Source organism: Pogoniulus pusillus, chromosome 7 (genome assembly GCF_015220805.1).
Source record: "Pogoniulus pusillus isolate bPogPus1 chromosome 7, bPogPus1.pri, whole genome shotgun sequence".
Taxonomy (NCBI): domain Eukaryota; kingdom Metazoa; phylum Chordata; class Aves; order Piciformes; family Lybiidae; genus Pogoniulus; species Pogoniulus pusillus.
In genome coordinates this window covers 18,873,764-18,899,986 of record NC_087270.1, presented here as the reverse complement: position 1 = coordinate 18,899,986, position 26,223 = coordinate 18,873,764, and the positions used below count along the sequence as shown (strand labels likewise).

The 26,223-nt window shown below is 39.4% G+C and overlaps 4 protein-coding genes across 13 annotated transcripts in view; 3 read left to right on the top strand and 1 right to left on the bottom strand.

The window, feature by feature from the left end:
- Positions 1-15,772, bottom strand: part of SLX4IP (SLX4 interacting protein) — a 76,046-nt gene extending 60,274 nt beyond the window's left edge. Inside the window, exons 1-4 of one of the 5 annotated variants that reach the window (XM_064146127.1) lie at positions 15,634-15,771; positions 14,327-14,431; positions 13,592-13,661; positions 10,069-10,117 (exon numbers count right to left, since the gene is read on the bottom strand). In XM_064146127.1, coding sequence (XP_064002197.1) covers positions 10,069-10,095 — 27 coding nt within the window. In that variant the 5' untranslated portion in view covers positions 10,096-10,117; positions 13,592-13,661; positions 14,327-14,431; positions 15,634-15,771. Of the gene's footprint in view, positions 1-10,068; positions 10,118-11,828; positions 11,927-13,591; positions 13,662-14,326; positions 14,432-15,316; positions 15,498-15,633 lie in introns of those variants that run through there. The other 4 variants (XM_064146128.1, XM_064146129.1, XM_064146125.1 and 1 more) reach the window with 4 other exon arrangements.
- LOC135176787 (uncharacterized) lies at positions 15,587-17,398 on the top strand. Of its 6 annotated transcripts, none has more exons than XM_064146136.1 (2): positions 15,587-15,685; positions 17,190-17,398. In XM_064146136.1, the coding sequence occupies exon 2, from the start codon at positions 17,207-17,209 to the stop codon at positions 17,396-17,398; it is 192 nt and encodes a 63-aa protein (XP_064002206.1). In that variant the 5' UTR covers positions 15,587-15,685; positions 17,190-17,206. The 6 variants fall into 6 exon arrangements, with proteins under 6 accessions (XP_064002206.1, XP_064002202.1, XP_064002204.1 ...); XM_064146132.1 differs by lacking the exon at positions 15,587-15,685 and adding an exon at positions 15,919-16,026; XM_064146134.1 differs by lacking the exon at positions 15,587-15,685 and adding an exon at positions 15,947-16,026 and having other exon boundaries at positions 17,194-17,398.
- Positions 17,399-19,760: 2,362 nt separating this feature from the next.
- On the top strand, positions 19,761-20,138 carry LOC135176788 (uncharacterized). Its single transcript, XM_064146137.1, has one exon. The coding sequence runs from the start codon at positions 19,761-19,763 to the stop codon at positions 19,908-19,910; it is 150 nt and encodes a 49-aa protein (XP_064002207.1). The 3' UTR covers positions 19,911-20,138.
- MKKS (MKKS centrosomal shuttling protein) lies at positions 20,138-25,649 on the top strand. The gene is made up of 4 exons (XM_064146124.1): positions 20,138-21,128; positions 21,612-21,787; positions 22,997-23,107; positions 23,596-25,649. Exons 1-4 carry the CDS (start codon positions 20,138-20,140, stop codon positions 24,034-24,036), a joined length of 1,719 nt encoding a protein of 572 aa, XP_064002194.1. The 3' UTR covers positions 24,037-25,649.
- Positions 25,650-26,223: the final 574 nt, after the last annotated feature.

The following is a 26,223-nucleotide window of genomic DNA, read 5'->3' as shown; positions in this document are numbered from 1 at the left end:
CAGTATCACCAAGGTTGGAAGAGACCTCACAGATCATCAAGTCCAACCCTTTACCACAGTGCCCAAGGTTAGACCATGGCACCAAGTGCCACATCCAGATTCCTTCATTTCATTTCATGTTTAGTGCAAAACATTTTTAAAAATTCAAACTAAAATAAAAAAAAATATTTAATCACTCAACACAAGACTTCTCAATAATTCTAACTGACATTTCCTCTCACAGCCAGCAATAAAAAAGCTATCACCTCTCCAGTATCTACATGTGCTACCTCTGGCTGCAATATCTAAGATCTCACTGAAAAAAGACAGATTTAAAGCACAAGATGTTAACAGGAATGCAAGTGTAAAAAGGTCAGAGAGATTTCTGGTTCTCTTTCCCTCTTTTTATTTCTTTTTTAACCTTATGTTCATTTGCATGTGTGAGAAGGTGAAGAGATGAGAAATTGCCTGTTACATTCTCACATCCTAATGATATTTTTAATGTATACATGGAAATAGAAATTCTTCAGAACAGTTTCTTATCTAAAATTACAGGATTAAAGTTACAAGAGAAAAACTCAGATATAACGGCTGCACAGAATGAACACTGAAACAATTCTAATTGCATTTGAGACATATATGTCTCCTGAGGTTGTGTTTCTGTTTTGTAAGCTCTTAAGAAAAATATAAACATTACCTAAAGTCTTTAAATGTGTACTTCCCCAGTTAGAGAAATGATCAAGTCATTAGAAAAGAAATATGTATGAAGGGTAATCCACTATGAAAACAAACAGTAAATTACTCTTGATAGGGGTTCTTGAGTTTCCTTACAGAAAGTTCTATGACTCCGTAAGCAGGCAGAATTCAACTGAACTACAAGTCTTAAAATCCTAGAACCTTTTTGGTTGGAAAAGCCCTTTCAGACCATCAATTGCCAAGTCCGCTCCCTTGGCACCACATCTATTCATCTTTTAAACACCTCTAGGGATTCAATCACCTCCCTGGGGAGGCCATTTCAGTATCTCAACACAGATTCGCTAACCAAATCTCTGTTTTGAAGAGGAAGACTAATTAACTAAACCAGACCAGGGAGGAACAAAACAAGCTACAGTACTCTATATCCACCCCTACACCCATTGATCAGACTGAATGTAAGCGTTCAAGATCAGGTAGGGCAGAGTTTTGAGCAGCCTATAGTGGAAGGTGTCCTTGCCCATGGAGGTGGGAAGAGTTGGAACTAGATCTCTCAAGGTCCCTTCCAAGGCAAACCATTCAACCATGAACAGCAGAGGATGCTTAGCGCGCAGGCCCCCGCACTGCGCAGCCCAGCCTAACAGGGCCGCGGGTAGGGGCGGCCAGAGCCGCTGTCCGAGCCGGGCCTGGTGCTGAAGCCTCCCCGCCCCGGCAGGGTCACTGCCACCGCACCCACGGCCCGAGAGCCAGCTTCTCCACAGCTGACAGCGTGGCAGCCTTCGCTTCAGCGCCTGCTGCTTTACACCACTCACCAACAGGGCAAGCCTCATCACACTGAACTTCATCGTGCATCACAGGAGGAGGGCAAGAGCTATCTCACCACCACTGGACTGTCTATGGATTACTGGTTCTCAGCTAAAATTTTATGCTGGGCAGCTCTTCAGTGTGGAATTATTTGTGTACAGCTTTTGCTATAACACAGATATTTTCATGTACTGAAGGCAGATGCATACAAGAAGGAAAGGCCTGGGAAGCTGTTTTGTATAACTCCAGACTGTAGAAGTCTTCCTGTGCAATTTGTAGTAGGAAGCTCCAGAATACACAAGTATTCCATGACAGACTTTCTTTCTGTTTAGGCAGCAGCTGCATCACTCTGATTCCATTACATGCTCACATGCAGTCTGTTCCTTAACATATTAATGGTACATTATTGCATTTTCATGCTTCTAATTGACAGTTTACCTTCAGCTGAAAAACTTATACATACACCCCTGCTATTCAATGGCAGTTATACAGGTGAAAGCTTATCCCAAAGTCACTCTACTGAGAGGACACTGACCTTCCACAGTACAGTGAAGCTCCCAACTCTGCCACTTTCCATTTTACTCTGCCTTCCCCTAGTTCTGTCCAATTCGTACATCTCTAAATGGTGCTTTTATAAACCTGAAAATAGAAGCAAGGGAGATGTTTGCTGCTGAAAACAAGCTCATACAGGACAGAAAAGGCTTCTAGTTTTGTGGAAATGTCTGGAATCTTCACTTACACAGAGGAACCTTCACCACACAGCCCACAACAGAACCACCATTTGGAAAACACCCTGCTGGTTTTGACCACACTAGTAAGATAACAGGATCACATTTAAACTACACTGTATTTTCACAGATTTGGTCTGATGTCTTATTTCTTTAAACATGTAGCATACTGACATTTGCAGAAGTTCACACTACTTCTGAAAAGACAAGGGAACTAATCCAAACATCTTGAGGATCACCAAATTCATTTGCAGATGGACAAACTAGAAAAATGAGGGTGCCACTTGCCGGTCAAGATCTAAGCACTAAATCTGTGTGGTAAATTCAAACAGTAATAAATAGTATTGCAGAATCAAGTGTCAGTGAGATGACAACCAGCAGCAGCAGGGGAGATTTTTGATGTGGGCACTTCTATGAAGTAGATGTCCACCGTGAATGAGTGCACTCTCTTAAATATTATTCTGTTGTCTATTATGAAACTACCATTTACATAATTTTAAAGTCACTAGTATCTAGCACTAGACTTTTCTAGTGCTAAGGACACAGCCACTTCTTAAACAGAACAGAAAAACTTAGGAGGATCCAAGCTGAAGTTATTCCAGGAACACCTGCATGCTGGATTACTGTTTTTTTTTAAATTGTGGTCTTCACTTTCAACTTTTGAAGTGTCAGACCTGCTGCTATCATCTAAATTCACTGAGGCATGGATTGTGACTATGTGAGAGTTTAAACACCCAGCAAAATAAGAACCAGAGACCACAAAGGGAATACCTTTCCAAGTTTGTTTTCCAGTACTGAAGTTTACCTAATTATGATAAGACAATGCAATATGGCAGTGCTGCTTACATTACTCTCCTTCCTATTTTTGTACTATAGGAATGTCAAAATAAAGCAAGTAAAGTTATATACTGCATGACCCTACCAACCGTCAAACCCTAGGATCCTGGCATTGAACAGATGCTTTTTAATGGCCCAAGACTTAGCTCTTTCCCTACAATTTAGTTCAGCAAATATTTTATGTTCAGAAATATATGCTACTCTTCTATCAGCCCTTAACTGTATGACACAAAGCAGGATAAACCACAGCCATGTATATTTGGTTAATTATGAGTGCTATTATATTACTGGTATATTCAATGAACAAGATGACCTGCCGAGTTCAAAATGGGAGAATATTGGCTTGAACGTGAAAGGTTGTATTTAACTGTATCTTATATAAACTACTACATCCTAGAAGTTAAGTGAGGCTGTGCAAAGTGAACCTGGCACATGGGACAGAGCTTAGTTTAGTGATTGCACAGGTTTTTAGGGTAAAATGAGGACAATAGGAAAATGCCAAGAAAATGTTCTGTGCCTGTATTGCATTTTGTTCCACAAGAACCCAACTGCATTATTTCATTTTTCCTCACTTCTGCTTCTCTTCTCACTCTTCCTCAAGATTAAAAACTAACTCATCTTTAACAAGCACTTGATGCAATAGCTTTTCAGCAGTTGTCCCCTTGATTGCTATTTCATATGTATATGGTAAGTTATATAGAAAAAGGAATAAAACAAATTACCAGTGCAACATTTGATCATTTAGGAGTGAATGTACCATCCCACACAACCCTACAATCAATTACTTGCTGAGAATCTTTTTCTGCTTTATAAACATAGAATCATACACATCTGAAGTCTAATTTAATGGCTTTTTTCCTTAATCCAACTTTCACCTCAAACATTTCGCAGTCCCCATGCAATGACAAGTTGGCAACAAAGAGGATTTCATTTTTTTCTTTTCATATTGAAATTTAAATTAAGAAAAAATTATTTGGCTGTATCATATTTCAGTATTTTTCCAACCTAGCTTCTTCAGACATTTACATTACTGACAAACTACATTTTAAAAAGCCAGATAAACTGAGCTGAGACTATAGATGAAATTACTGTGCCTTTAGTTAAGCTACAGCATCCCACCAATATACCCCTAAAGGATCTGATCCAAAGCCCACTGACTGCAGTAAGGTTTGGGTCAGATCCACCATAAAAAGAACCTAATTCAGTAGTGGTAAATGAGATCTAGGATGTACAAGTTGGGTAGAAAATATTCCAAGTAACACTGTGAAAAACGTTGGTGACTTATTCACAGCTCATATAGAATTTCAGTTCCTTAAACTAGTTCCTACTATTTTAAAAGTCTGGAATTTATAGTTTTTGCCAACCATATTGTCACAACTTAATTGAGCAGCTGTCAACTGTTAGAAAATAACTGCATCATCATCTCCTTTAGAAGAACTAGTCTGGGAAGTGAAACACTTACACGAGATCTAAACTTTCTGGAGTCATGGTAATGAATCTGTTTTCATCAGGTGACCATGAATCATCATTTTATCAGCAGTTTAAAGGCTTTGCACAATAACTGAGCATCATCAGTGCTCCTGCTTAGCAATGACTGCAGCAAAAGACTGAAATAGGGTGTTATGTCCTGTGGTACCATTATTCAAGGAAATGTTTGGGTATTGAGTCAAGAAAAATATTGCTAACTCATGCTTGAATAAAGTGCTGCAGTGAATACAAAATGTCCAGAAGCTAAGCTTTTATTTGAGAATTGAAACCAAGCAATTATTTTGCTTTTAAAAACAGACTCCTTTTAGGGAAGTTATGAACCATATGGATGTAACATAAGGAAAGAATAAAAATGTACCTTCTTTCTTCTCCCTTTTAGTCCACAGACCAAGCAGAACACACTCAAATTCTCAGATCTAACTTCCACAAATCAGAATCCAACTGTGTTATCTCAGTTAAGGAGAGGCCACACAAAACAATACAGTAATTTCTATATTAAATTTTCATGGTGGTAACATCAGGAGCAAAAGCTGCATCATTTAACCAGTTGTACATGACGATACCAGGTACCACATGAAAGGATCCCTTTACCTCAGTGAATTAACCTCCATCTGAACTCACCGGAAAGAGCTGAAGAATTTCACCTACAGCACAAGCTGAAGTCTCTCCCAGGACCTAAAGGCATTCAGTGACCCCATAGAGCATCTCTGCTAAGCCCTCATGTTTTGCCAGACTTGGGAGACGGAATCTGTTTCTAAGTTTCCCACCTCTTCCTCCTTCACTCCAACAAGCAGAACAGTGTCAGTGAGAAATATGGTAGTGCTGGCCAGAAATACGGCACATGGCAATTAACATGGAGATGATATCTCTGAATTAATTACATCTAAAAAAATATAGTATTAGTATCACATGGTATGGTGAAATTTTTGAATCCCATACCACTGTTGCAGCTGTATAGTGCTTACAATGCATAAAAGCCTCATTTTCTACCACAATTGGAACTTCTAAAACTAATCAGATTCATTTATTTGAATTACAAAAAAGAAAAAAAACCAACACAAAATCCAAACAACTAAGTAATGCAAGCTGAACCCCTCTTTTACTCCTTATTTGAAGTGATCCCTGTGAACGTCGTATTTCCACTACTGATGTTTATCCCTCTGGCTTCCCATTCCTTTCTCTGTCTGCTAACACTTTAATCTCTCAATTCTTCATCCACTCATCATTTCCCTAGGCTTGAAAATGAATCCTCTGAGGTCAGTGAGGAAACTTTCATTGACTCCAGGAGGTTTAGAATTAGACCATACACTTAAATTTTCTTCCCCCCATGCCCTCTACATCCCAACTTCTTCTATTTCTTCTGAAATCTATTTACTTAAGTAGCTCCATAGCTGGTCCCATGAAATTGGAAATTAAATGCAGAGTTAAGAAAGAGAACTAAATAGATGTCCTTCATGCCATTATTGTTTTCTACTTCTTTTAAATCCTATTTCCCCCCTTATCTTATTAAGACATTTAAGCCTTTTTAGACAAGTATTATACTTTATCTGTTTGCATAGACATGAACATCACAGCCGAGTGAAGTGTATGATACTGCTTGATAATAACAATTCCAACCATCTCCATTTATAGTGGCTGTAAGCATTGTTGCTTTAGAACATTATCCTTAAAAAATCACCACCAAATGTTTAATATAACTATTTATTAATTTCTAAAGACTTCCCAAAAGCAAATATAAGAATATCTAGCATACAGAAAATGAAACGAATTCTGATTAGTTTGTAGAGCTTTTACAAATTGTTTGATTGTCAAAAACTTGTAATTTGCATATCTCTATTGAAACATTTATAAATGCTCCAACTACAGGAGCATCACATGTAAATAAGCACCAGAAAAATAATGTATTTATTAGTTCAAAACTATGCATGTAGAAAAAGCTTCTGCAGTATTACTCTAGCAACTCATGCAGTCACAACATGAAACCATTAAACACAATTATTCTTTATTCTTGCTCTCCACTTGAGAGACTTGCATTCATGTCAAGTGCATTTACTATGCTCCATTACTCATTATATGGAATCAGAGAAGAAATTTACAATTAGACGAGAAAACCTACTCATCTTCCTTGTTTTGGTTTGGTTTTTTTGATTTTTTTTTCCTCTCCAAACAACTTGCAAGAAGCAGCAAACATCACTTTCACACAAAGCAAAATATTTACAGAAAAATCAATTAGGTAATTCAATAGACACACTTCAGAGAGACGGGAACTTTATTCTGTCTTGCCCACTTAGATGTCACCTAAGAACTAACCCAACTGACATATTTGATACAAAAATCTTGTCAACATACTATTGCTGTGTTACACTTCAGCTATCTGCTAGAAAAAGAGAAAGTACTGGCAATGCCAGAGATATGGTAAAGCTTTAACCTTAGGAATCTGTTAACATTTTTAAACACTAAAAAAATGCCCCTTCAAAATCAACTGCTTATTTTCTTATTCCAGACTAAAGACAGTAATACTTCCACAGGTTTGTAAGCAGATCCTAAAATGACCCACACAGCACTGTAAGTACAGACCAGCATACTGCCTGACAGGAAGACATCTTTCCATTTCCTTCTACCTACTGTTAGGACTTGTAACCAGCATTCCTCCTATGCACACTTTCTTTCATGGAGCACTTCTAAGATATGCAAAGACAAACGCTAAGATGCCTTTGCTCATAAATCATATCTTACTGACTACATTAAGATACTTTAACATCAGAAAGTAAAGGACACATACACAAGCAAAATGAAGGGGAAAAGTGACCACACTACAGTCAGAGTCATTTGTCTGCCAGTACTCCCATCTTTGTTTCCAGCATAAAAGAGAAAAACATGCTCACTGCTTCCAAAGCACTTGGAAGTTTAAAGCAAGACAAAAAAGTCTGAAGTAGAAAGGACCAAAACTGTTTCACATACACTTCCATTATGCAATAATTTAAATTGCTAACAAGGAACATTGATGAAAAATTGATTGCAGTGGGGTGCAGAAAGAACACTAAAACTATAATTAGCTTAGTCAAAGATACATGCTACCAAAGGCCTACAAATCTGAAACACAGCAGAGGTCTTAATTTTTCAAAGTAGGAAATGACAAAGTGAGAAAAAAAAGGTTCCTTTTTTGCTGAGCTAATGAAATGTAGTAACAACTTCAAGTCTTCAATGTTTGGCAAACAAACAAACTGCAGAAAACATTTTTTTTTTATTACAACCACAAAATTTACTATATTTAGTTCTGCAGTTCGGCATGAATAAAGTAAATTTACACAATCTTAGAAGAGCAAGTCTTTCTAGTTTGTCCAAACTTTTAAACAAGGCTCTAGTAATATTATTTTTCATATCCATACACAGTTCACGATTTTGCTTTAAGTCGAAGTAAAGATTTACATCTCAGAACAGCAGTAAAATATTGTAGCAACACACAGGGAAAGCTTAATTAAATTCATATGCCTTATTTTCTAGATTTGGGTGTATTTTGCCTTGCAGTTCTATATGAAGTATCAATATTTCCTAAAGATGAAAACTGCTGATCCAACTAACATGTAAAATATTACCATACTGTTGTGATGTGCTGTAGATGTTCAGCCAGTTGTAAAGTGAAGACAATGTGTTACAAGAGTGTGTAGCTCTTGCGCTAAGATTTAAAACTATTTTACTGCATCAATTATGTTATTTGAATCACTTAATTGCCCATAAAACCAGTCTTGGGATAGCCTTCCAAAAATAGTCCAACTACTCCCTCTACTGAATATAACTGACCATTACATTGGAGGTACAGAGATTCTCCCTTAAAATGTGTTGGTAAGAAACAAAACCATTAAGCACATTATAGGTTTTTGCATCTAAATTAGGCTGCAGTCAGCTAAGATTGAAAGGAATGATAAGATGGAATTTTTGTTCTCTTAGCAAGAAAATTAATGTAAACATGCTTACAAAATCCAGAAACTTTAAAATAATGTAGAAGACATGGTATGGAGATGAGGTATCAGCTCATCTTGTTATGCCTCCAACAGCAGCAGAGAGTATCAGGTAAAATGTCTTAAAAACAAAACGTACATGTCCTGACTCTAACTCCTAACCTCTGCTATGAGGACAGGCTATGACAGTTTGGGGTTCTTCAGCGTGGAAAAGAGAAAGCTTCAAGGAGACCTTGTAGTAGCCTTCTAGTTTCTGAAGAGGGCCTACAGGAGCACTAGGGAGGGACAATTTAGGTGGTCTTGTAATGACAGGACCAGGGGTAATGGGTTTAAACTGGCAGATTCAAGCTGGATGTTAGGAAGAAGTTCTTTACAATGAGGGTGGCGAAACACTGGAACGTGTTGCCCAGGGAGGCTGTGGATGCTCCCTCCCTCGAGGTGTTCAAAGCTAGGTTGAATGAGGCCTTGAGTGACCTGTTCTAGTGGGAGGTGTCCCTGCCTATGTCAGGGGGTTGGAACTAGATGATCTTTGAGGTCACTTCCAACTGAAACCATTCTGATCCTAACTCCTACATCAATTCAAAAGCAATGAACAATATATACATGATACCATCAGTCCGTTTATAACCACGCTAAACAGCAAAAAAAATAAAGCAAACATCTCACTAAATGACAGCCTTTTTTCTTGGAATATTACACATAGCACACAAAAATCTACCATTTGGTCTGCCTGTTGAACAGGTCAGTGACTCAAAAAGCCAAACTTCAACGGCTTTCATGGTACAATCAGTCAGGAAGGTTTTTGTAGCTGCCTTTCAAAAATGCCAAGGTCTCTTTGGTTAAGAAAATTCTTGTAAAACACATTTCCAGGAGAATAATGCACTGGACTAATCATTTTGAAATGCATGCATTACCTGAACTACTCAGGACATATAGGAACACAGAAACAAGAGAGAAGGTTCAAAAGAAAAGGTCATATCTTCTATTGAACAATGAAGTTTTCTTTGTTGCTAAGCTGATGTAGTCATGGTAGAACAATCACCAAGTGCTATGTTTTGAAAAGCTTTATTCTTCAGATACATAACTAAAAGCCAGAGACCGTTTGCAAAATAAACAGCAATGGCATTTTACTGTATAAGGCAAGTAGTCCCTGGAAGTAGGAGAAGCAGCACAAAAGATGCAAATGAGTGAAGGGGCAGAAAGAGTTTAAGAACATTGCTGCATCTTAAACCACAAACTCTTAGGTTATCTAGGAAGTACACAAATATTGTAAGATTACAGTAAGAGAAGAATCAATTCTGGATTTTGTTTTAGTGAGAATTCATGAAGATTCTACTTCTAACTACACAACTAATCACTTCTAGTTACACAGCTTTAATCTTTGGCTGACCTCAGGCATACTCTGCCGCAACAAATCAGTGATACAATTTCACTTCCAGAGAGAAAAGGTGGTTAAAAAAATATGCTGCTATGATCAGAGGCCTGAAACTTCTTCATCGCTAACTTTTAAATTAATAAAAATACATTCTAAGCAGTATTACAGATTTTTTATGTAATGAAAACTATGACATTGTACTTACCTTAATGACAAATTTGTTGGATGCCATGACAAGTCAGTGTAAGCAGGTCCTGTAAAAATATTAAAAGTAATCACTATTAGAGAAAAAATAAGAAGGATTTTTTTTTAATTATTGCACTTTTTTTTCCCACAGCTGTTCTTCAAATGCTATATTCTAGTTTAAGAAAATTGAGGAAAACTCTTATTTAAAGGAGCTGTACTTAACGACTTCTCTTGGTTTCTTTTAGTGAACACTGTAAACTGTTCGGGCACTTAGGATCCAAAATGAAATACAAAACCAAGAACATTTCAGAATTTGCCCAGAAAAAGCATCAATAAGCAAGCATCAGAACTGAGTTACCCATGTACTACCTGCAGTTCTGGTAAGCTGTGGTTTCGAAGTTTAAACCAGTTCAAGAACAAAGCACAGTCACTTTCTTAAGAAACTATGGCTTCTGGTGCACCCAGTATGCACACATACATACACATATACTAGATCTATTTGACATCTTAGGCTAGTACAGGCATAAGGCAATGTGACCTCAGAATTATCGTGGTTGTACAAAAGTAAAGTGAACTTTGGACATTATCTTTTGCTTATTCCAAACAGGAATTAGACTGCTTAATTTAGGATATTGAGTGAAGTACATTTAGCTGCACAGACCTCAACTCTGTCTCAGACCATCACAAGCAACTCAAGAAGCATTAATTCATGCTGGAAGTCAAATGCACTCTCTCTTGAGTACATGAAGAAACCTTCAATTAATTGGTAAGATTAATTAGAAGAACACTATATCTCACTCAAGTGACTACAAGCTTCAACCCGGTTTGTAAGCCAAACCACAAGTCTAGTCATCTTCTACAGTGACTTCAGTTTAACTGCTTTTTTGGTTTTCCAAACTAACAACAGTCATGGCACTGAAGCTGCTGGGCAAGTTTATCACTCTCCACACCTCTCCATTCTGCTTGTCAAATCTAGGTTCAATTCATCAGTCTTCCAGCTACTTCCACAATGCTGGAATTCAAAAAAGACATGGAATGGGCCCTACAGTACCAAATTATTATCTACAAAATCCAAGAAATTAAAACATTAAGACACATCCTACTTTCACACAGGACAAGAAAGAGGAAACAGACAAGAATGAGCCTAAGACTGAGCAGAAAACCAGGTGAACAAGGGTCTAAATATACTGCCAAAAGACAGTGTCCAAACAATACAGTTCAAGCTTCAAAAATCAAGAAAGAAAACAAGCCTCAGTAGCTGCTGCCTGAAGAGAACTGTTAACAAAAACTACACTGAGAATAGACCTGCCTCTTACAGTCTGAAGTTTCCTAAATGATTACTCTCTTAAAAAACAGACAAATCTGGACAATTTCATAAGGGATGGTATAGGAAAACAGTTGGAATGCAGGAAGACAAACCCATTTCTTACTGTAATGCTGCAAGTATTGCGATAGAGCTGTCAAAACTTCAGGATACAAGTCAGGTTGGTGATACATGTCTCTGTCAGGCACTACACTTGCACATATCAAAATGTAGCTGTTATCCTTATTTAACTTCCAAAAAAAGTGCGAAACGAGATAAAGACCCACTTCACAACTACACAGCATAGCACAGATAATTCTGATCTTTAGATTCAGCAGTAATCATTTTGAACCAAAGGTTTCTGCACAGCACTTCCCTTCCAAATACCCAAATGGCAAGATTTAAGATTTCAAATCCAATGTGAAAGTACCAAGGGCACAATTTCATATACTAGGTCAACAAAAATTCCCAATTACCTCAATGATATTTTCTCTATTTATCATATCATTATCCAAGGAGTAGGAGATAGAAACAGCAAAGGAATTGCAAACAGCAAGGTGGAAAACAGTTATTCCTGTAACCAAGTTAAAATGAGTCCAAACTGAAAATAAGTCTGCATGTAACTACTGAAAATAAGCTTTAATATAGTTATACATTTCCAGCAAATACTTGAAACATTTTATTAAAGTTCAAGCTCTTAGCAACTGAACAGAAATAGTAAACACAAAGTTACATCCAGAAAGTTGAATTTCAAATACCAGTCATGCAGAGGTGGAACATTACACCTTGTGCCATATAGCTACTATTCTCCCTTGCACAAAGCATCCCTAGAAACTCTTGCACAAAGCAGCCCTAGAAACTTGTGCTCTGGACCACTTGGGACATTGTATTTTCAATGCAGTCAGGCAATGAGGAGCTGCTGTACGAAGTAAACACAGAGGAACTCTAAGAGTCATACCAGGAGATAAAATACAGAAATTCTTTAAATGGCATCTGCTACAACTAGGTCAGAAAAAAAGCCAAAGAGAAATGGCAGTCTCCAAGTGAAAACCAACTACGCTTCTGAGTTTCTTATCCCAGTGTATAAAATTTATTCCTGATGTTCAAGAATTCCAGGGAAGGACTATCCAAACCAGCATTGAAAACCATGAAGTAAATAATAAAATACATCACAGCCATTTCAAAACACCACAAAACCTGGGCATGCACAATTCATTAGATTATCTTTAAAAAAAAAACAACTGTCAGCAGCATCTCAGGACTGGGTTATTAATTGTAATGAATGGCCAGTATCCAGAGCTTTAATAATGATCCCTACTTCCTACCCTTAAGTGAACCCCCCGCAAAGAGAAAAGAATTAAAAAAAACAATCAAAAAATAGGAAAAGCAGGAGGCAAGAAACAGCAAGAAGTATGAATGTGTTAAATAGTACAGTCCCTTCCACAAGCAGCTAGAATCATAACCTTAAGTTAGAAAATTTGTGATTAAAAAGACAATTTGCTCTGGAGTACATCAGCAGCAAAGAGCTCCTACAGCAGCAATGACAGTATTGAACAAACCCAACATCTACAGAGTGCATACTACCATATCCTGAAGCACAAGTAAAAGTACTTTGCTTCACACTTGCAAGAATACAGTTAGATTGCATGTTATTTTTGAGTTGTGTATGCCATACAATTCATGATGGTACTGCAGGCAATACTTGGATTGCAAAAATACAGCTAGACTGCATGTTATTTTTGAGTTGTGTATGTCACACAATTCACAATGGTGTTGCAGGCAATACTTGGATTCCAAGAATACAGTTAGATTGCATGTTATTTTTGAGTTGTGCATGTCATACAATTCACGATGGTGTTGCAGGCCTGTGATCTGAAGAGCAATACTTGGATTGCTAATGTTTCATCATTAACTGCTACAGTACCAGAAATAGGAAGAAAGATTGCAACAAAATATGCCAAAGCATCATCTCTTCTCCAAATGCTCACATCCTGCTTAGGAACAAACAAAGCACACAGATGAATCAGCTGAACTTACCCTGACATCAGCTTTTTTTTTTTTTTTTTTACACAATTTGCCATATCACTGCAACAAGTCTGCTACTATGGATGTGAGAATAACTGCTGGCAGGCAGAAAATCTCTCTACATCAAATTTACAAAGTAATACAAGAAAATAAAGCCAAACAAAACAAACAAACAACCTAAGTGAAATAAACAAACAAGTACAAGAAAAGTTACCTTTGGTTCAATTGGCTCTTCATGGGAGTAAGCTGCCCTTTGGAGTTTGCCAACTATCCCATTCTTTACACTGACCATACAAGTAAAACAAAGGAAATACAGCAGACAGAAAAAATCTAAGTAAATCCTTATGAAACTAAAAAAGATGTACCTAATGTTGGAATCATCAACAAAGTCATGAAACTGTCACAGATGAAAAAATACCTGAATACTAAGGCAACCAAAAATGAGGAAAGCCACCAAACAATTGTAGAAGAAAAACAAACCACAAACAAGCTCTAGAACACGTATTTTCTGTTGAAACAAACAAACAGACCAACCCATCCACCATAACAAAAACAGTTCTATTAAAATTCCTACTATTTGGTAGCAAGACTGTTTCATGGAATACTGTATCTGTTGCAAACTAATGTAAACCTCTAAAAGGAAATGCAAAGGTAAACACTCAAGTAACTCCTCTCAGAAGTTATATACACCTATTTTTTTAAGTCTTGGTACAGTATTTGTAGTACTTGAACATCCAGTTTTTTGATAAGACAGCCTGCACAACATGACTTGAACACATGGGGTCCCTTCAGTCAGAGGAATGAGACACTCCAAAAAATAGTGTGGCAGAATATCTTTCTGTCTTAAATACGGCATTAAGTGGAATGGTAGATACTCAGAAACCAGAAAGCACAGCCTCCTAGAGAGCAAGCTAAAGCGTTTTCTGCCAGCTGATGAATTGTGTCTTACCTTAGCAAAGAAGTGTCGTCCTATGGTGACAGAATTTAGAACTCAGCAGGAATGAGGAACTGCAAACTCCTGCCACACATGCCCACTTGTGGGAGAGGTGGGCGCCTGAAAAAGGGAGAAACGAAACAGGTGCCAATTAAGGGACTCTCTAGAACATGCTAACTATTTCTGTAGCTTAAAATTAACTGTCACAACAAAAAAGAGAGTTTTTTTCTAAACTTTCCAGTCTTTACATATGAGACTCAGTGCTGTCCAGTCCAGATCCAGCACCACTCGTCATGACGTTTCTGAGAACTGATTCCAAGCTTAGGACAAGCAGTGCAACACTCAGTTACTCACTTATCTAGTAAAGTATTTCTAGTTAAAAAACAAACAAACAAAAACCCATACCAGAATCTTCACATTTTGCAGCTTAATGATTCTTAGGCCCTCTGCTGCTAATTTTGCTATTTAACTTTTGGAAACAGCTCTTCCACAGGTTAGCACACTTGTAGCTCGTTATCTATCTTCATTCATGAGCTGCCAATTCACCTTAAAGCTGAGCAAGCCTTTTTCAGAAACGACTACACAGAACTCCAGGAATGGGAGAATCTGTGTAGTATTAGATTGGCTACTACTTTTTCTTTTCTTTTTTTTTTTTTTTTTCATTGCTAAATGAATTATTTTTAGCAGTTTTATGGAACAGGTTAAGTTCGTTAAATATGAAATGCACACTGCTTTCAGCTCTTCCACGGAACGCTCAAAAACAGTCACATTCCTTTTTGTATGGAGATCGGGCGTAAAGTACTTCCTCTAAGTTATAAAGTCTGTTCGAAAATATACCCACCCATTAACATATGAATGTAGCACAGGGCATTCCTGCCAGCGAACGCCAGGAGGAGGGGGAGAAAGCGCAGTGAATACAGAAACGGTGCGGAATAGGGAAGCTAAAGGAAAAATAAACAGGCAAGGCAACAAAATTTTCTTCTTGGTCGGGGCGACGCTGCCCACCTGCAAGTAGGTTCAATACGGCAAAAGCAGAAGCGATGAGGTGTGGGTGCAACAGGAGTTCAGTAAGGCAAGAAAACCAGGGCGCGGCACACAATTTCAAACCCGGCCGGTGGCGGGATGGGAAAACTGACTGAAGGGGCGGCGCCCAAAGGAACCAGCGAAGCAGTGCGGGGCCCGGCTGGCACCGGCCGCACAGCAGCAGCTGCCGTAGGACGTCACCTCAAACATTTATCTAGGAAGGAAAACCAGACTGAGAACCAGGACCGGGACCAGAGTCCCAGCCAAGTAGCAAGGCTACCGATGGAGTCGCGCCGTACCTCCTAGCACGCCGCGTCTGCCCTCAACGCTTCTAACGGCTCCTGCCCCCAAGTAAGATGGCTGCCGCAGATGAGCTTCTTCACCCCTATCCAAAATGGCTGCCAGCTGTAGCCGCTGCCCGAACGCAAGATGGCCGCTGAGGCAGCCGCGCGCGCCTGACCCCCCGCGAGAAAGGCAGGGTGCGTCGCCTCGCGACACGGGATTGGCCAATGGCGGGCGGCGCAGGGGCGCGGCTCGCACTTCCGGGCCGCGGCTCGCACTTCCGGGCCGCTCGCGGCTGCTGCCCGCCGCAGGCCGCTGGAGCGGGGTGCGCGCTCCTTGCCTTGTGCTGTCCTGTCCTGTCCTGTCCTGCTGAGAGGTCCCCGCCTCGCCCCTCGGGGCTGAGAGCTGAGGTGAGCGCCACAAGGGCGGTAGAGTGGATGAGTAGCGTCTCCCTCACCCCGCAACTTTTCGCTGCGTGAAAGAAGGGGAGAGAAATCTCAGGTGCGGTGTCCTTCGCTCTGGTCCTTCCCGCTGACCCGGGCCTCCTCAGCTGTCTGGCCTGAGGGGAGTCGCTGCCCTGCAAGGTGTCCGCGCTATAGAGTCGCTGGAACGCAGGGCAGTAGTATACGGCCAAGTATGAGTACTACTAGCAGCGACAGTCGTATTGTTCTGGTATGACCAAGGGCAAAGCCCTGGCCACGCATTGGAGAAGGAGCTGGTTAGGTCGGACCGCAGTCGCTTGTTTCAGTGTCTGTTAAGTTGTTCGAGGCTGCCTCGTGTATATGACCTTTGAGTCTTGTTTGCCTGCACACGAATGGTATGCAGATGTGAAATCACGGTGTGATGAACGGGAGTTTAGTAGGACGTTTGTCAGGTGCATGAAGTTGGGCAGATGTAGGAACGTATACTCTGACCTGTACCTTTCTACTCGTTTAAACCAAGGAGTTATTCTGATGTAAAACCTGAGCATATATACATATTTCCTTCACCGCTTTTGCTTGCTTGCTGGCTTGCTTGCTTTGTAATGACGATCCCATGGAAAGTAGAGGTTTATGCGTCAATTGATAGTGTTGTAGCCTGTGAAGATAAAGGGCTAAGGCAGCCAGGCGTAGCTGCTACTCTGGACAATGTAGCAGAAGCATTGGAGCTTGTTTGGCCTGCACGTTACAAGTTCCAGATTGTGTTAGAAGCTCGGTTAGTCATTGAATTCTGTTAAGTGGGGCGATGGGGGGAAGTGTTGTGTTTTGAAACTGGTTTCTTTTAGACCATATAGCATCTCGAGCAGTAAGGTTTGTAATTAGGTAAACAAAGTAACAAAGCTTTAAGCTTTAGCAAGTCAAAGCTTGAAGCAAATGCAGCAATTAACATTTCAAGATGTCTGAATTGAGGTTATTTTTGCAACTTAAAAAAAGAAATCAACAAAGTAAGACTTTCTGATGTCATTTTGTGTTTTAATCTGCTGCTGCAGTGTAATTAAAGATTTTAACGTTCAGGTTCATCTGTTCTGTGCTATTTTTGCAGAGTACAAAAAAGAATTTCTCAGATATATTTAAAATAAATTATCTTTACCTAGGTAGATGCCAGCTTGAAATGAGTCTTAAAACCATCTGGAAGGACTACAAAGTTCTGATTGTTATGGGAACTGGCCTTGGGCTGGTACACTGGGGGTGGTTGCACATCAAATCCAGCCCTATTTTCCAAGTGAAGACAGAGGATGTTGTTGCAGAACCTGGGATTGTGTCATATGTGATTCAAAGTGATCAGAAAAATAAGGAGAAATAGCATCAGCCCTGCCTGTGTATTGTGGGTAAGTTGCTTAATTATTTGTTTCTGTCTTTGAGGCAGCAGATCAATCCGTCAGACCAGAATTTTCTAATATTCAGTCTTGCTGCTCTAACTTTAGTCTTCCAGAGGTTCTTTTTTTTAAGCTGAGTTAATCTGGCAGTTGTATGGGCTTAAAAATACATCATACATCTCAAAAATGACTGCTGACTCCTGTGCAGTAGGATCTATTAAGTGATGGTATTATGGGTCTTAAATCTGGGTTAATATTTACAGGATGTCAGGGGTTGGAAGGGACCCAGTCCATCTGCCAGAGCAGGACCATACAATCCAGCTCAGGTCACAGAGGAATGCATCCAGACAGATCTTGAAAGTCTCCAGAGAAGGAGACTCCACAACCTCTAGGGAGCCTGTTACAGTGCTTTATGACCCTTACGTTAAAGAAGTTCCCCCTTGTGTTGAGGTGGAACCTCCAGTGCCACAGCTTCCATCCATTACTCCTTGTCCTATCACAGGGAGCAAGTGAGAAGAGCCTGTGCCCCAACTCCTGACACCCTGCCCTCGGATATTTGTAAACATTTATTAAATCCCCTCTCTTCTCCTGACTTAAAAAGACCCAAGTCTCCCAATCATCCTTGTAGCACTTTGGACCTTCTCCAGCAGATCCCTGTCACTCTTAAACTGAGCCCAAAACTGAATGCAGTACTCGAGCTCAGTATGAACTCAAATAGCTTCAAGACAGCAATCAGAGTCCTGTGACAGGGTCTGCCACAGTTCACATCTGCCCAAAAATGTGGCTTTGCACAGTAACACATACTGTGTTCACAGTAGGGATGGCAATTACAATAGAAAACAAATAATATGAAGTATGAGAGACCTCTAATAATTGTGAAGATTACATGGAAAAGTAAATATACATCCCTTTAAGTTTTGAAGGCACCTTGAGGTAAGAAATCTCTAAGAGGCAGTGTTCTTAAATTGTTCAAGGCTTAAAAGCTTTTGTTTCTCAAGTGACTGCCTGGGAAACAGTGCTGAGTAACTCAGATATTTTGTTCTCACGTAAAACCCAGTTAACGTTGCTGCAGTTTTGACACTTTCATATCATTTAGTGCAATTCATAGTGGGCTGATACTTCACAGCATCACAGAACATTAGGGGTTGGAAGGGACCTCGAAAGATCATCTAGTCCAACCCTCTTGTTTAGAGTATGGCCACAGAAATGCATCCTGGCAGGGTTTGAATATCTCTAGAGAAGACTCCGCAGCCTCTCTGGGCAGCCAGTTCCAGTGCTCCATGACTCTCACAGTGAGTAAGTTGTTCCCTGTGTTTAGGCAGAACTTATTGTGCTCCACTTTGCATCTGTTGCTCTTTGTCCTATCATTGGACATCACTGAGAAGAACCTGATTCTATCTTCCCAACACTTACCCTTCACATCTTTATAAACATGAATGAGGTCACCTCTTGGTTACCAAGCTAAAGAGACATTCCTTTTGTCATTTTTGTGGCTCTCTGCTAGACTCTTTCAACTATTTCCATGAGGTCCTTGAACTAAAGGGCTCAGAACTGGGCACAGTATTACAAATACAGCCTCACCAGGACAAAGTAAAGGGATGAGAAGATCTTCTCTTGACCTACAAACCACACCCCTTCTAATATGCACCCAGAATGGCATTGGCTTCTTGGCTACAAGGGCACGTTACTGGCTCATGGTCGTCTTGTCCACCAGGACACCCACGTCCTTTTCCCCAGAGCTGCTCTCCAACAGATCATCCCCCAGCCTGTACGGGTGCATGGGGGTGATCTTTCCCAGATGCAGATCCTGCTAAATGGCAGCACAGCCTTCAAGTGTGTCTGCCACTCCTTCCAGCTCTGTGTCATCAGCAAACTTGTTGACAGTGCCCTCACTTTCCTTATCCAGATTGTTGATGAATTTATCGAATAGTACTGGCCCCAACACTGACCCAGTCTCTGAGGGACTGCCCTAGATACAGGCCTCAAACTAGACTTCATCCCATTAATCACAACTCTGACTTTATCCATTCAACCAGTTCACAATCCACCTCTCTACCTGATTGTCCAGATCACACTTACTCAGTTTAGCAGCAGGGATAAACCTGTAGATGAAAGAGCATAAATGGATGGTCAGAATACACATTAACAAAGATACTAGATATAATACTAATAGATTAGTTTTCAAATAAGAGGCTTTCTAGTTTGTTGTTTGTCCTTGTGGCATTTCTTTGTGAAAAACAGCAGTCCAGGTTGTGCAACAGTGTAATAAGATTATCCTTATGCCTTTATGTTTTTTATTGTAGATATAATAGCTTTGAAGCCTCTCTGTGAGTGTTACCAGAAGAAGAGATGAGGAAAACTAGCTGGAGTAGGAAGAACTTTCTGCTTGTAGCAGGACTTTCACTCATAGGTGTTCATTTTGGAAGCATGCTTGTAAACTTTGTTGCAAAGAAGTCTGCTCGATCTCAATCAGAAGCTAAAAAAGATCGCCAGGAATGAAATAGCCTTCTGTTGTCATGTCTCAGTTGCACAACATGATTGAATCTCACTTTAAGAGATTGATTATGATCAGTCACAGGAATGTAATATATGCTGTATGTACTATTTCTCATCTAAAATTGATGCCAAGAGTGAAAATTTACTAACTTAAATTTTAAAAACACTATGATTATCCAAATAAAAGTGAAATCTGTTTTGCTGGCCAGAATTAAAATGTTGCTTTGAAAATGTCTCGCCTTGAAGCTAAAAAGCCTCCATTATTTACAAGTGATCCTTTAACTAAAGATACAGTTAGTCAGTCACTGTCTGTGCTGAGTGGAGTATTAAAGTCTTGCTATGGTCCAGCTGGTAGACTCAAACAGCTCCACAATGGAGCGGGTGGCTATGTTTGCACAACGTCACAGTCTTCAGCTATACTCCATCGTCTTTCTGTCAGTCATCCTGTGTTAAGGGTTTTGACAGCATCTGTACAGAACCATATATCCCGCTTCAGTGACTGTGGCTTGTTTACTGCCATCCTTTGCTGTAGTTTGATTGACAACTTTAAAAGCCTAAATGTAAGAGCTTGTACTGTTGTTAAAATAAGCAAGCATCTTTTGAGTCTGTGCATGGACTACCTCAGATCTGAGGCCTGTGGTTGCCGAGTGTCTGTGGATTTCAGCAGTGTTGAGACCCTTCTTTGTTTGGTACGTAGTGTGTTAACAAGCAAACCTGCTTGTATGCTTAACAAAACAGAGGTTGATCATCTCACTGTGCTAATTTTAAAGGCTTTTATGTTTACTGTTCCTTGTCATGTTGAGACTAATGCTGTTTTAGGAAAGTGTATAATAGTACCTGTGAAAGGCAGAAGAGTTGCAGATTCTACTGTTCTTCCCGGACTACTTATAGAAACACTGGAAATTCCATTGGCAAAACAACTTGCTGTCAAAAGAACTTGTTCAAACATGATCAAGGTAGCGCTTTTCTGTGTGTCTCTGTCAGGAGACTGCTTCAACCCTGAAGAAGGAACTATAACAGTCCATCATGGAATTTCCCTAGAAATGTCAGAGCTGAATCAATTGCTTAACTTAGGAAAGCAGCTGGTTGATGATGGGGTTGGTCTCATAGTGTGCCAGAAAGTTATCCATCCGTCCTTGAAACAGTATCTGAAAGAGAACCATGTCGTGGCTGTGGACAGAGCTGGGCTATCTCTAATGGAACCCCTGAGTCGGATGACAGGTAACAAGCAACTTCTGTGCTAAACAGTCACCTTTAGCATTCATTTTGTAATGAAAACCTCGTGTTGCAGAGTAAGGATTCTCTTGTTTCTGTGTCCTAGTTTGACAGCTGAACAAGAGTTGTTGTTTTCTAGTCTGAACCATGTGTTAAGATGCAATTGGTCTTTTGTAGGCTCTGATGATATAGTGCATGTGATTACTGATTGCTACAGGAGGAATATCCAGTTATAGTAACTGCTTGCAAAATGTGGAGTATTTGTGATCTCTAAGAACAAAACAGTTATGTTTTTAATCTTGAACTCTCACTGAAGTCTTACACCTTGAAAACGTGTTGTATTTCTGTTTTGTTTTCTGTGTAGGTTGAAATGTTAGGTGGTGTTGAATACATACCATTAAACAAGCTAAGAGGAAAAAAGTGCATGCTTTTTGAAATGCAGCAGTTCTGATAGCCAGCAACACTGTTCTCCGCTTTTCTTAACTACAGGTTCAAAGCCCATAGCATCCATATGTTTGTTGTCTCCTAGTAGTTACGGCAGTTTGAAAGATCTACGCATTCAGAGTGTGGCTTCAAAACATTTCCTGCATCTAATTCCTAGCCACACGGCTGTGTGCAGCTTGGTACTCTGCAACAGAAATGAAACAGCATGGGATGAATTGAAGGTAGGCAAATTTTCTTAATCTTCCTTGAAAAGTCATGTTTTAAATGACAAAATAATGAGAAAACCAGTGAGTTTAGGAAAGAGCTTTTTCTTCAGTGTGTAAATGTAGCTTAGAGTTTGGGTGTACATTTTCAAGAGAGCAATTCAAAAGCATTCCTGTTTTCAGAATTTCAGAGTCCTTGAGGTGCTCCTGTTCATTTAATGCCTCTGTTTTAATATGGGAAGTTGCTTAGAGGCAGAAATATTGTTCACCTGCTCTGGAGGCCTGTAAAAATAACCATTTCTCGTTACTTGGTCTATGAAAGCACAAAGGAAAAAATGCCCAGCTAAAGACCAGCAGCAATGCCTGTAAAGGTATTCAAGCATGGGTTTGTACTGAATAGTTGATAGAGAAATGTCATTGATACTGATTGACTTTGTATTTGTCACCCTGTTTTGCAAAAACATAAAAAGACTAGAAGGCCACTTCATCTTTCTCCTTTTCTATACTGCATGTGGGCAAATGCAATTTCTCATTAGGTGGACATGGATTTGGAAATTGCTCAACAGCTTTATATCCACACATAATTTAAGTTTAGAAGTATGTACCAGAAACTACTGAAAATTTTACTCCAGTAGGTTTGTCAGTGAGGGCAGATCAGGTTAATCATGGTATGTGTGAGAGTTTGGGAGTTACCCACCTCCCCACACTTACGAAATCACCCAGACTAGACTCAGCCAGGTGGAAGTTAAGGAATGAAGCTTTATATTCACAGCTGAGCAGAATATACAAGCAAGATATTTACAACATATACAGCTATTTACAGAAATACACAAGTTTAAAGTAATACAGAAACACAACACCACTCCCAGAAATGGGAGTCCCCAGGAGGGGCTCCCAATCACCCTTGCACCTTCTTTTCACCCTCTACCTTATCCCAGAGTATGCCTTACATGCAAGGTGAGTTTGGAGGATCAGCAAGGGAGGTTAGAAGCAGAAGGATTAGTTACACAGATCCAAGCAGAAACACTCTGACAGAGAGAGACACACACACTCTGTCTTACCTATGCTTGTGTTCTTGGTTTTGTATGTCTCAGTGGACCTCTGAGTGAAGCAGACATCACCATTATTATCTTTTCACAGCCTATTATCTAATTTTTCTCATTAAACTATTCCAGTTAGCCACAAACCAGCACAGTGTGTCTAATGACAAATCCGTATGGTTTTCAGCGTGCCTGTGAAACGGCAGAACATGTGTTACAGTTAACAGTCAAGGAACCTTTGGCATTATTAGGAGGTGGCTGTACAGAAACTCACCTGGCTTCCTACATAAGACACAAGGTATGTAAGGTACAAATTCTTTTAGAGCTGTTTGATATATTTAGGAAGTAAGAATTTATGTAACTGTTACAGTTTAAACTCTTTTCTGGATTTGTGTTGCATTTTTGCTAACTGCTGATACAAAACAATGGGGTCTGTTTGAAGCACTCGGTGCTAATCACATCTTTCAGACTTGTTGATACTGTATCTGTACTTGTTAAGTATCTCTTATAGTAAATACATGAGTTTTAAGTATTAAAAATGTAGATTTTTTTATTTTTATATTGAAAGAATCATGTAGAACTCAGCTTAGACTTCTTTAGAAGTCATATGAACAGATCATATGAACAGATTTTGGGTTTGTTTTGGTTTATTTAGGACAGAACTGTCTAGGAAAACAGTACAATACATGTTTAATTAAAATTACATATTTCTGTAAAAAGAATGTTCTAATTTTCTGCTTTCCAATTTGTTTTTTATGTTGTTTGTTCTGTTTGTGTTTATTTTAGAGTTATAGTCTGTCCAGCAGCAGTTTGGAAGATGTAGATTGTTCTCAGGCACAATACCAGTTGGTCACTGATGGGTTTTGCCGTTCCCTGGAGTCTGTAGCTTGTTCTCTCAATCATAATGGTGGAGAAATTCTTACTGATACAGTTTATGGACACTGCTGGTTTGTTCCCTCAGGTTTTCCCTCTGACTCTGATTGGTCAGATTTAGTTTCAGAATGTGGCTGTAGGATTAAGAGTAAGACTGAAAATCTCAAATGGAGGCTTTTGCGAGGCCAGTTTGGCTGTCCTGTTAAACAGGGTTGCCCTAAAGAGCCCCTGGAAAAAGTTGCTGACTTTCTGACTTTGGACTGTTTTTCTGCAAAGTGTAGTGGCCTACAAGTAGCTGTGGAGACAGCCAATTTGATTTTGGATCTCTCCTGCATCATCGAAGATCAAAATTAGCTCTAATCTTATATGAATTGTGTTGCTCAGCAAGATAATTAACATATATTACTGTGCTTTCAGTTAAGATACTTTAAATGGTTAGAACATGGATGCAAGACGTGAATTTTAAATTGAAGCTGGCCTTCTGAGTGTTAATCTCCTGTGCCCTAAAGCATTTTCAGATGTTTAACATTTTATCAGTAATTGTTAAATGATTAGCCAAAAAATACAATGAATCATAGTAACATGACTTACAAGTATCCAAATTAGTGTATTCAGAAGAGTGGATGACACTTCCAGTACACCCTCTGCATTAAAATTTTGGATGTTTGTTAGCTCTGTGGCATATTAAAAGGAATGAGGGAAAAACTGTTCGCTTACTGAGAACATATGTTACATATTAGAATTTATGTAGTCTTAGCGAAAGCTTTACACGTTCATACAGACTTGTGCTGCAGCAGGACTTGATCACTGGTACTTCTCATTTTGTAGGTGAAAAAGAAGGCTTTCCTTAGCAAGTATCTTGACACTGTTATTCTCATGTGTGCATGTCACCATATACTATATGCACTTCGTTTGTAAATTCCTGAAGATTTTAATTCATACCCATAGTTTGTTTAGCAAGTTACTAAAACTCAACCTGGAGATCTTAAGGAAACTGGTAGATAATACAAAATTTGAAAAGAAATGTCAGATTGTGGAAGAAGCTTTTGTAAAGTGGATCTTGATTGTCTTCTGTGCAATACAGGACAGTTTCTAAATAATGTTTCTGTCATTTAAGCAGAGCTGGAAGGACATATGTCCCACTTAGCATTCAATTAACTCTTTGACTGTGCGTAGCTTCTTTTCTTTTAATGAAGTAAGGCTTTAAGCTGCTCAAGCTTGTTTTGATCTTTAAATAAGGCTGTAGACTAGATGACTGAAACTTTTTCTCATTTTCAGCTTGCATGCAAGATCAAGAAGGGTGTTGCAGTTCCTTGCTTAAACTCGCTTTCTTTGCCTTTTTTCTTCTCTCTCTTTGTTTTCAGTCACAAGGGACAAATTGCTCATGACATGCTTTCCCAGAAAACATTGCAGTTAGTTACAGACGAGTCTGTTTATTTGCTTCCTGGTCTCTTAAGTTTTTAATATATTTACTGAGTATAAGCAGTACAATTGTTTTGTATAACTTCATTTTGAAATATGTAATTAAACACAGATCTTTCTAGCCCTTTTGTACAAAGTCCTTTTAATTTTAAGAGTATAAATAATCATTTTCTCAGTGGAAAAAAAAAAGTTAAAGTTCTTCATCTTTTTATGACCTGAAATGATTGCTTCACTGCTATAAGGCATCATTTGGGAACTTGTGCAAGAATGTTCGAAGTTGGCTACTAAAAAGATTGCTTTCATATCACAATCCTCCCCGTGTTCCATGAACCATATGAAAACATCAGCAATAATGAAGCCAAATGATGGTGTATATCTTAGGGCACAGAAGGATCTTGGTAATTCTTCATCTAATTATGAGTCTCTAGAGTGCTGAATTTGAGTGTTTTGCTTCCTATAATAGCAGCTTGTTATGCAGTGCAAAAATGTTGAGCTTAGTGACTACAGCTGTGTAATGAAAATTAAAACAATATTTAAGTAAATAAGTTGCCACTCTTCTTTTGTATTGCTTGTCTGAAAGTCAATTCACTACTCTTATAAAACACTTGTTAGCTGTTGTTAGGGGGGAAAAAATAAAATTGGTGAATAAGCATTTATACTTGAACTAATGATTGTTTCATGTGTAGATAGTTCTAACAGCAATGAATTATTGACTCCCAGTCTTTGTCAGTGACATGGTCAGAGGAATTGAGTGCACCATCAGCAAGTTTGCAGCTGACACCAAGCTATGTGGCACAGCTGACTTGTTAAAAAGAAGAGATGCCATCTAAAGGGATCTGGGCAGGCTGGAGAGGTGTGCCCAGGCCAACCTCATGAAATTCAACAAGGCCAAGTGTAAGGTTCTGCACCTGGGTCAGTGTAATTCCAGGCACTAATACAGGCTGGGTGGTGAATGGCTGTAGAGCAGCCCTGAGGAAAAGGACCCGCGGCATCTGGATTGATGAAAAGCTCAGCATGAGCCAGCAGTGTGCATGCACAGCCCAGACAGCAGCCATGCCCTGGGCTGTATCAACAGAAGTGTGGCCAGCAGGGCAAGGGAGGGGATTCTTCCCCTTTGCT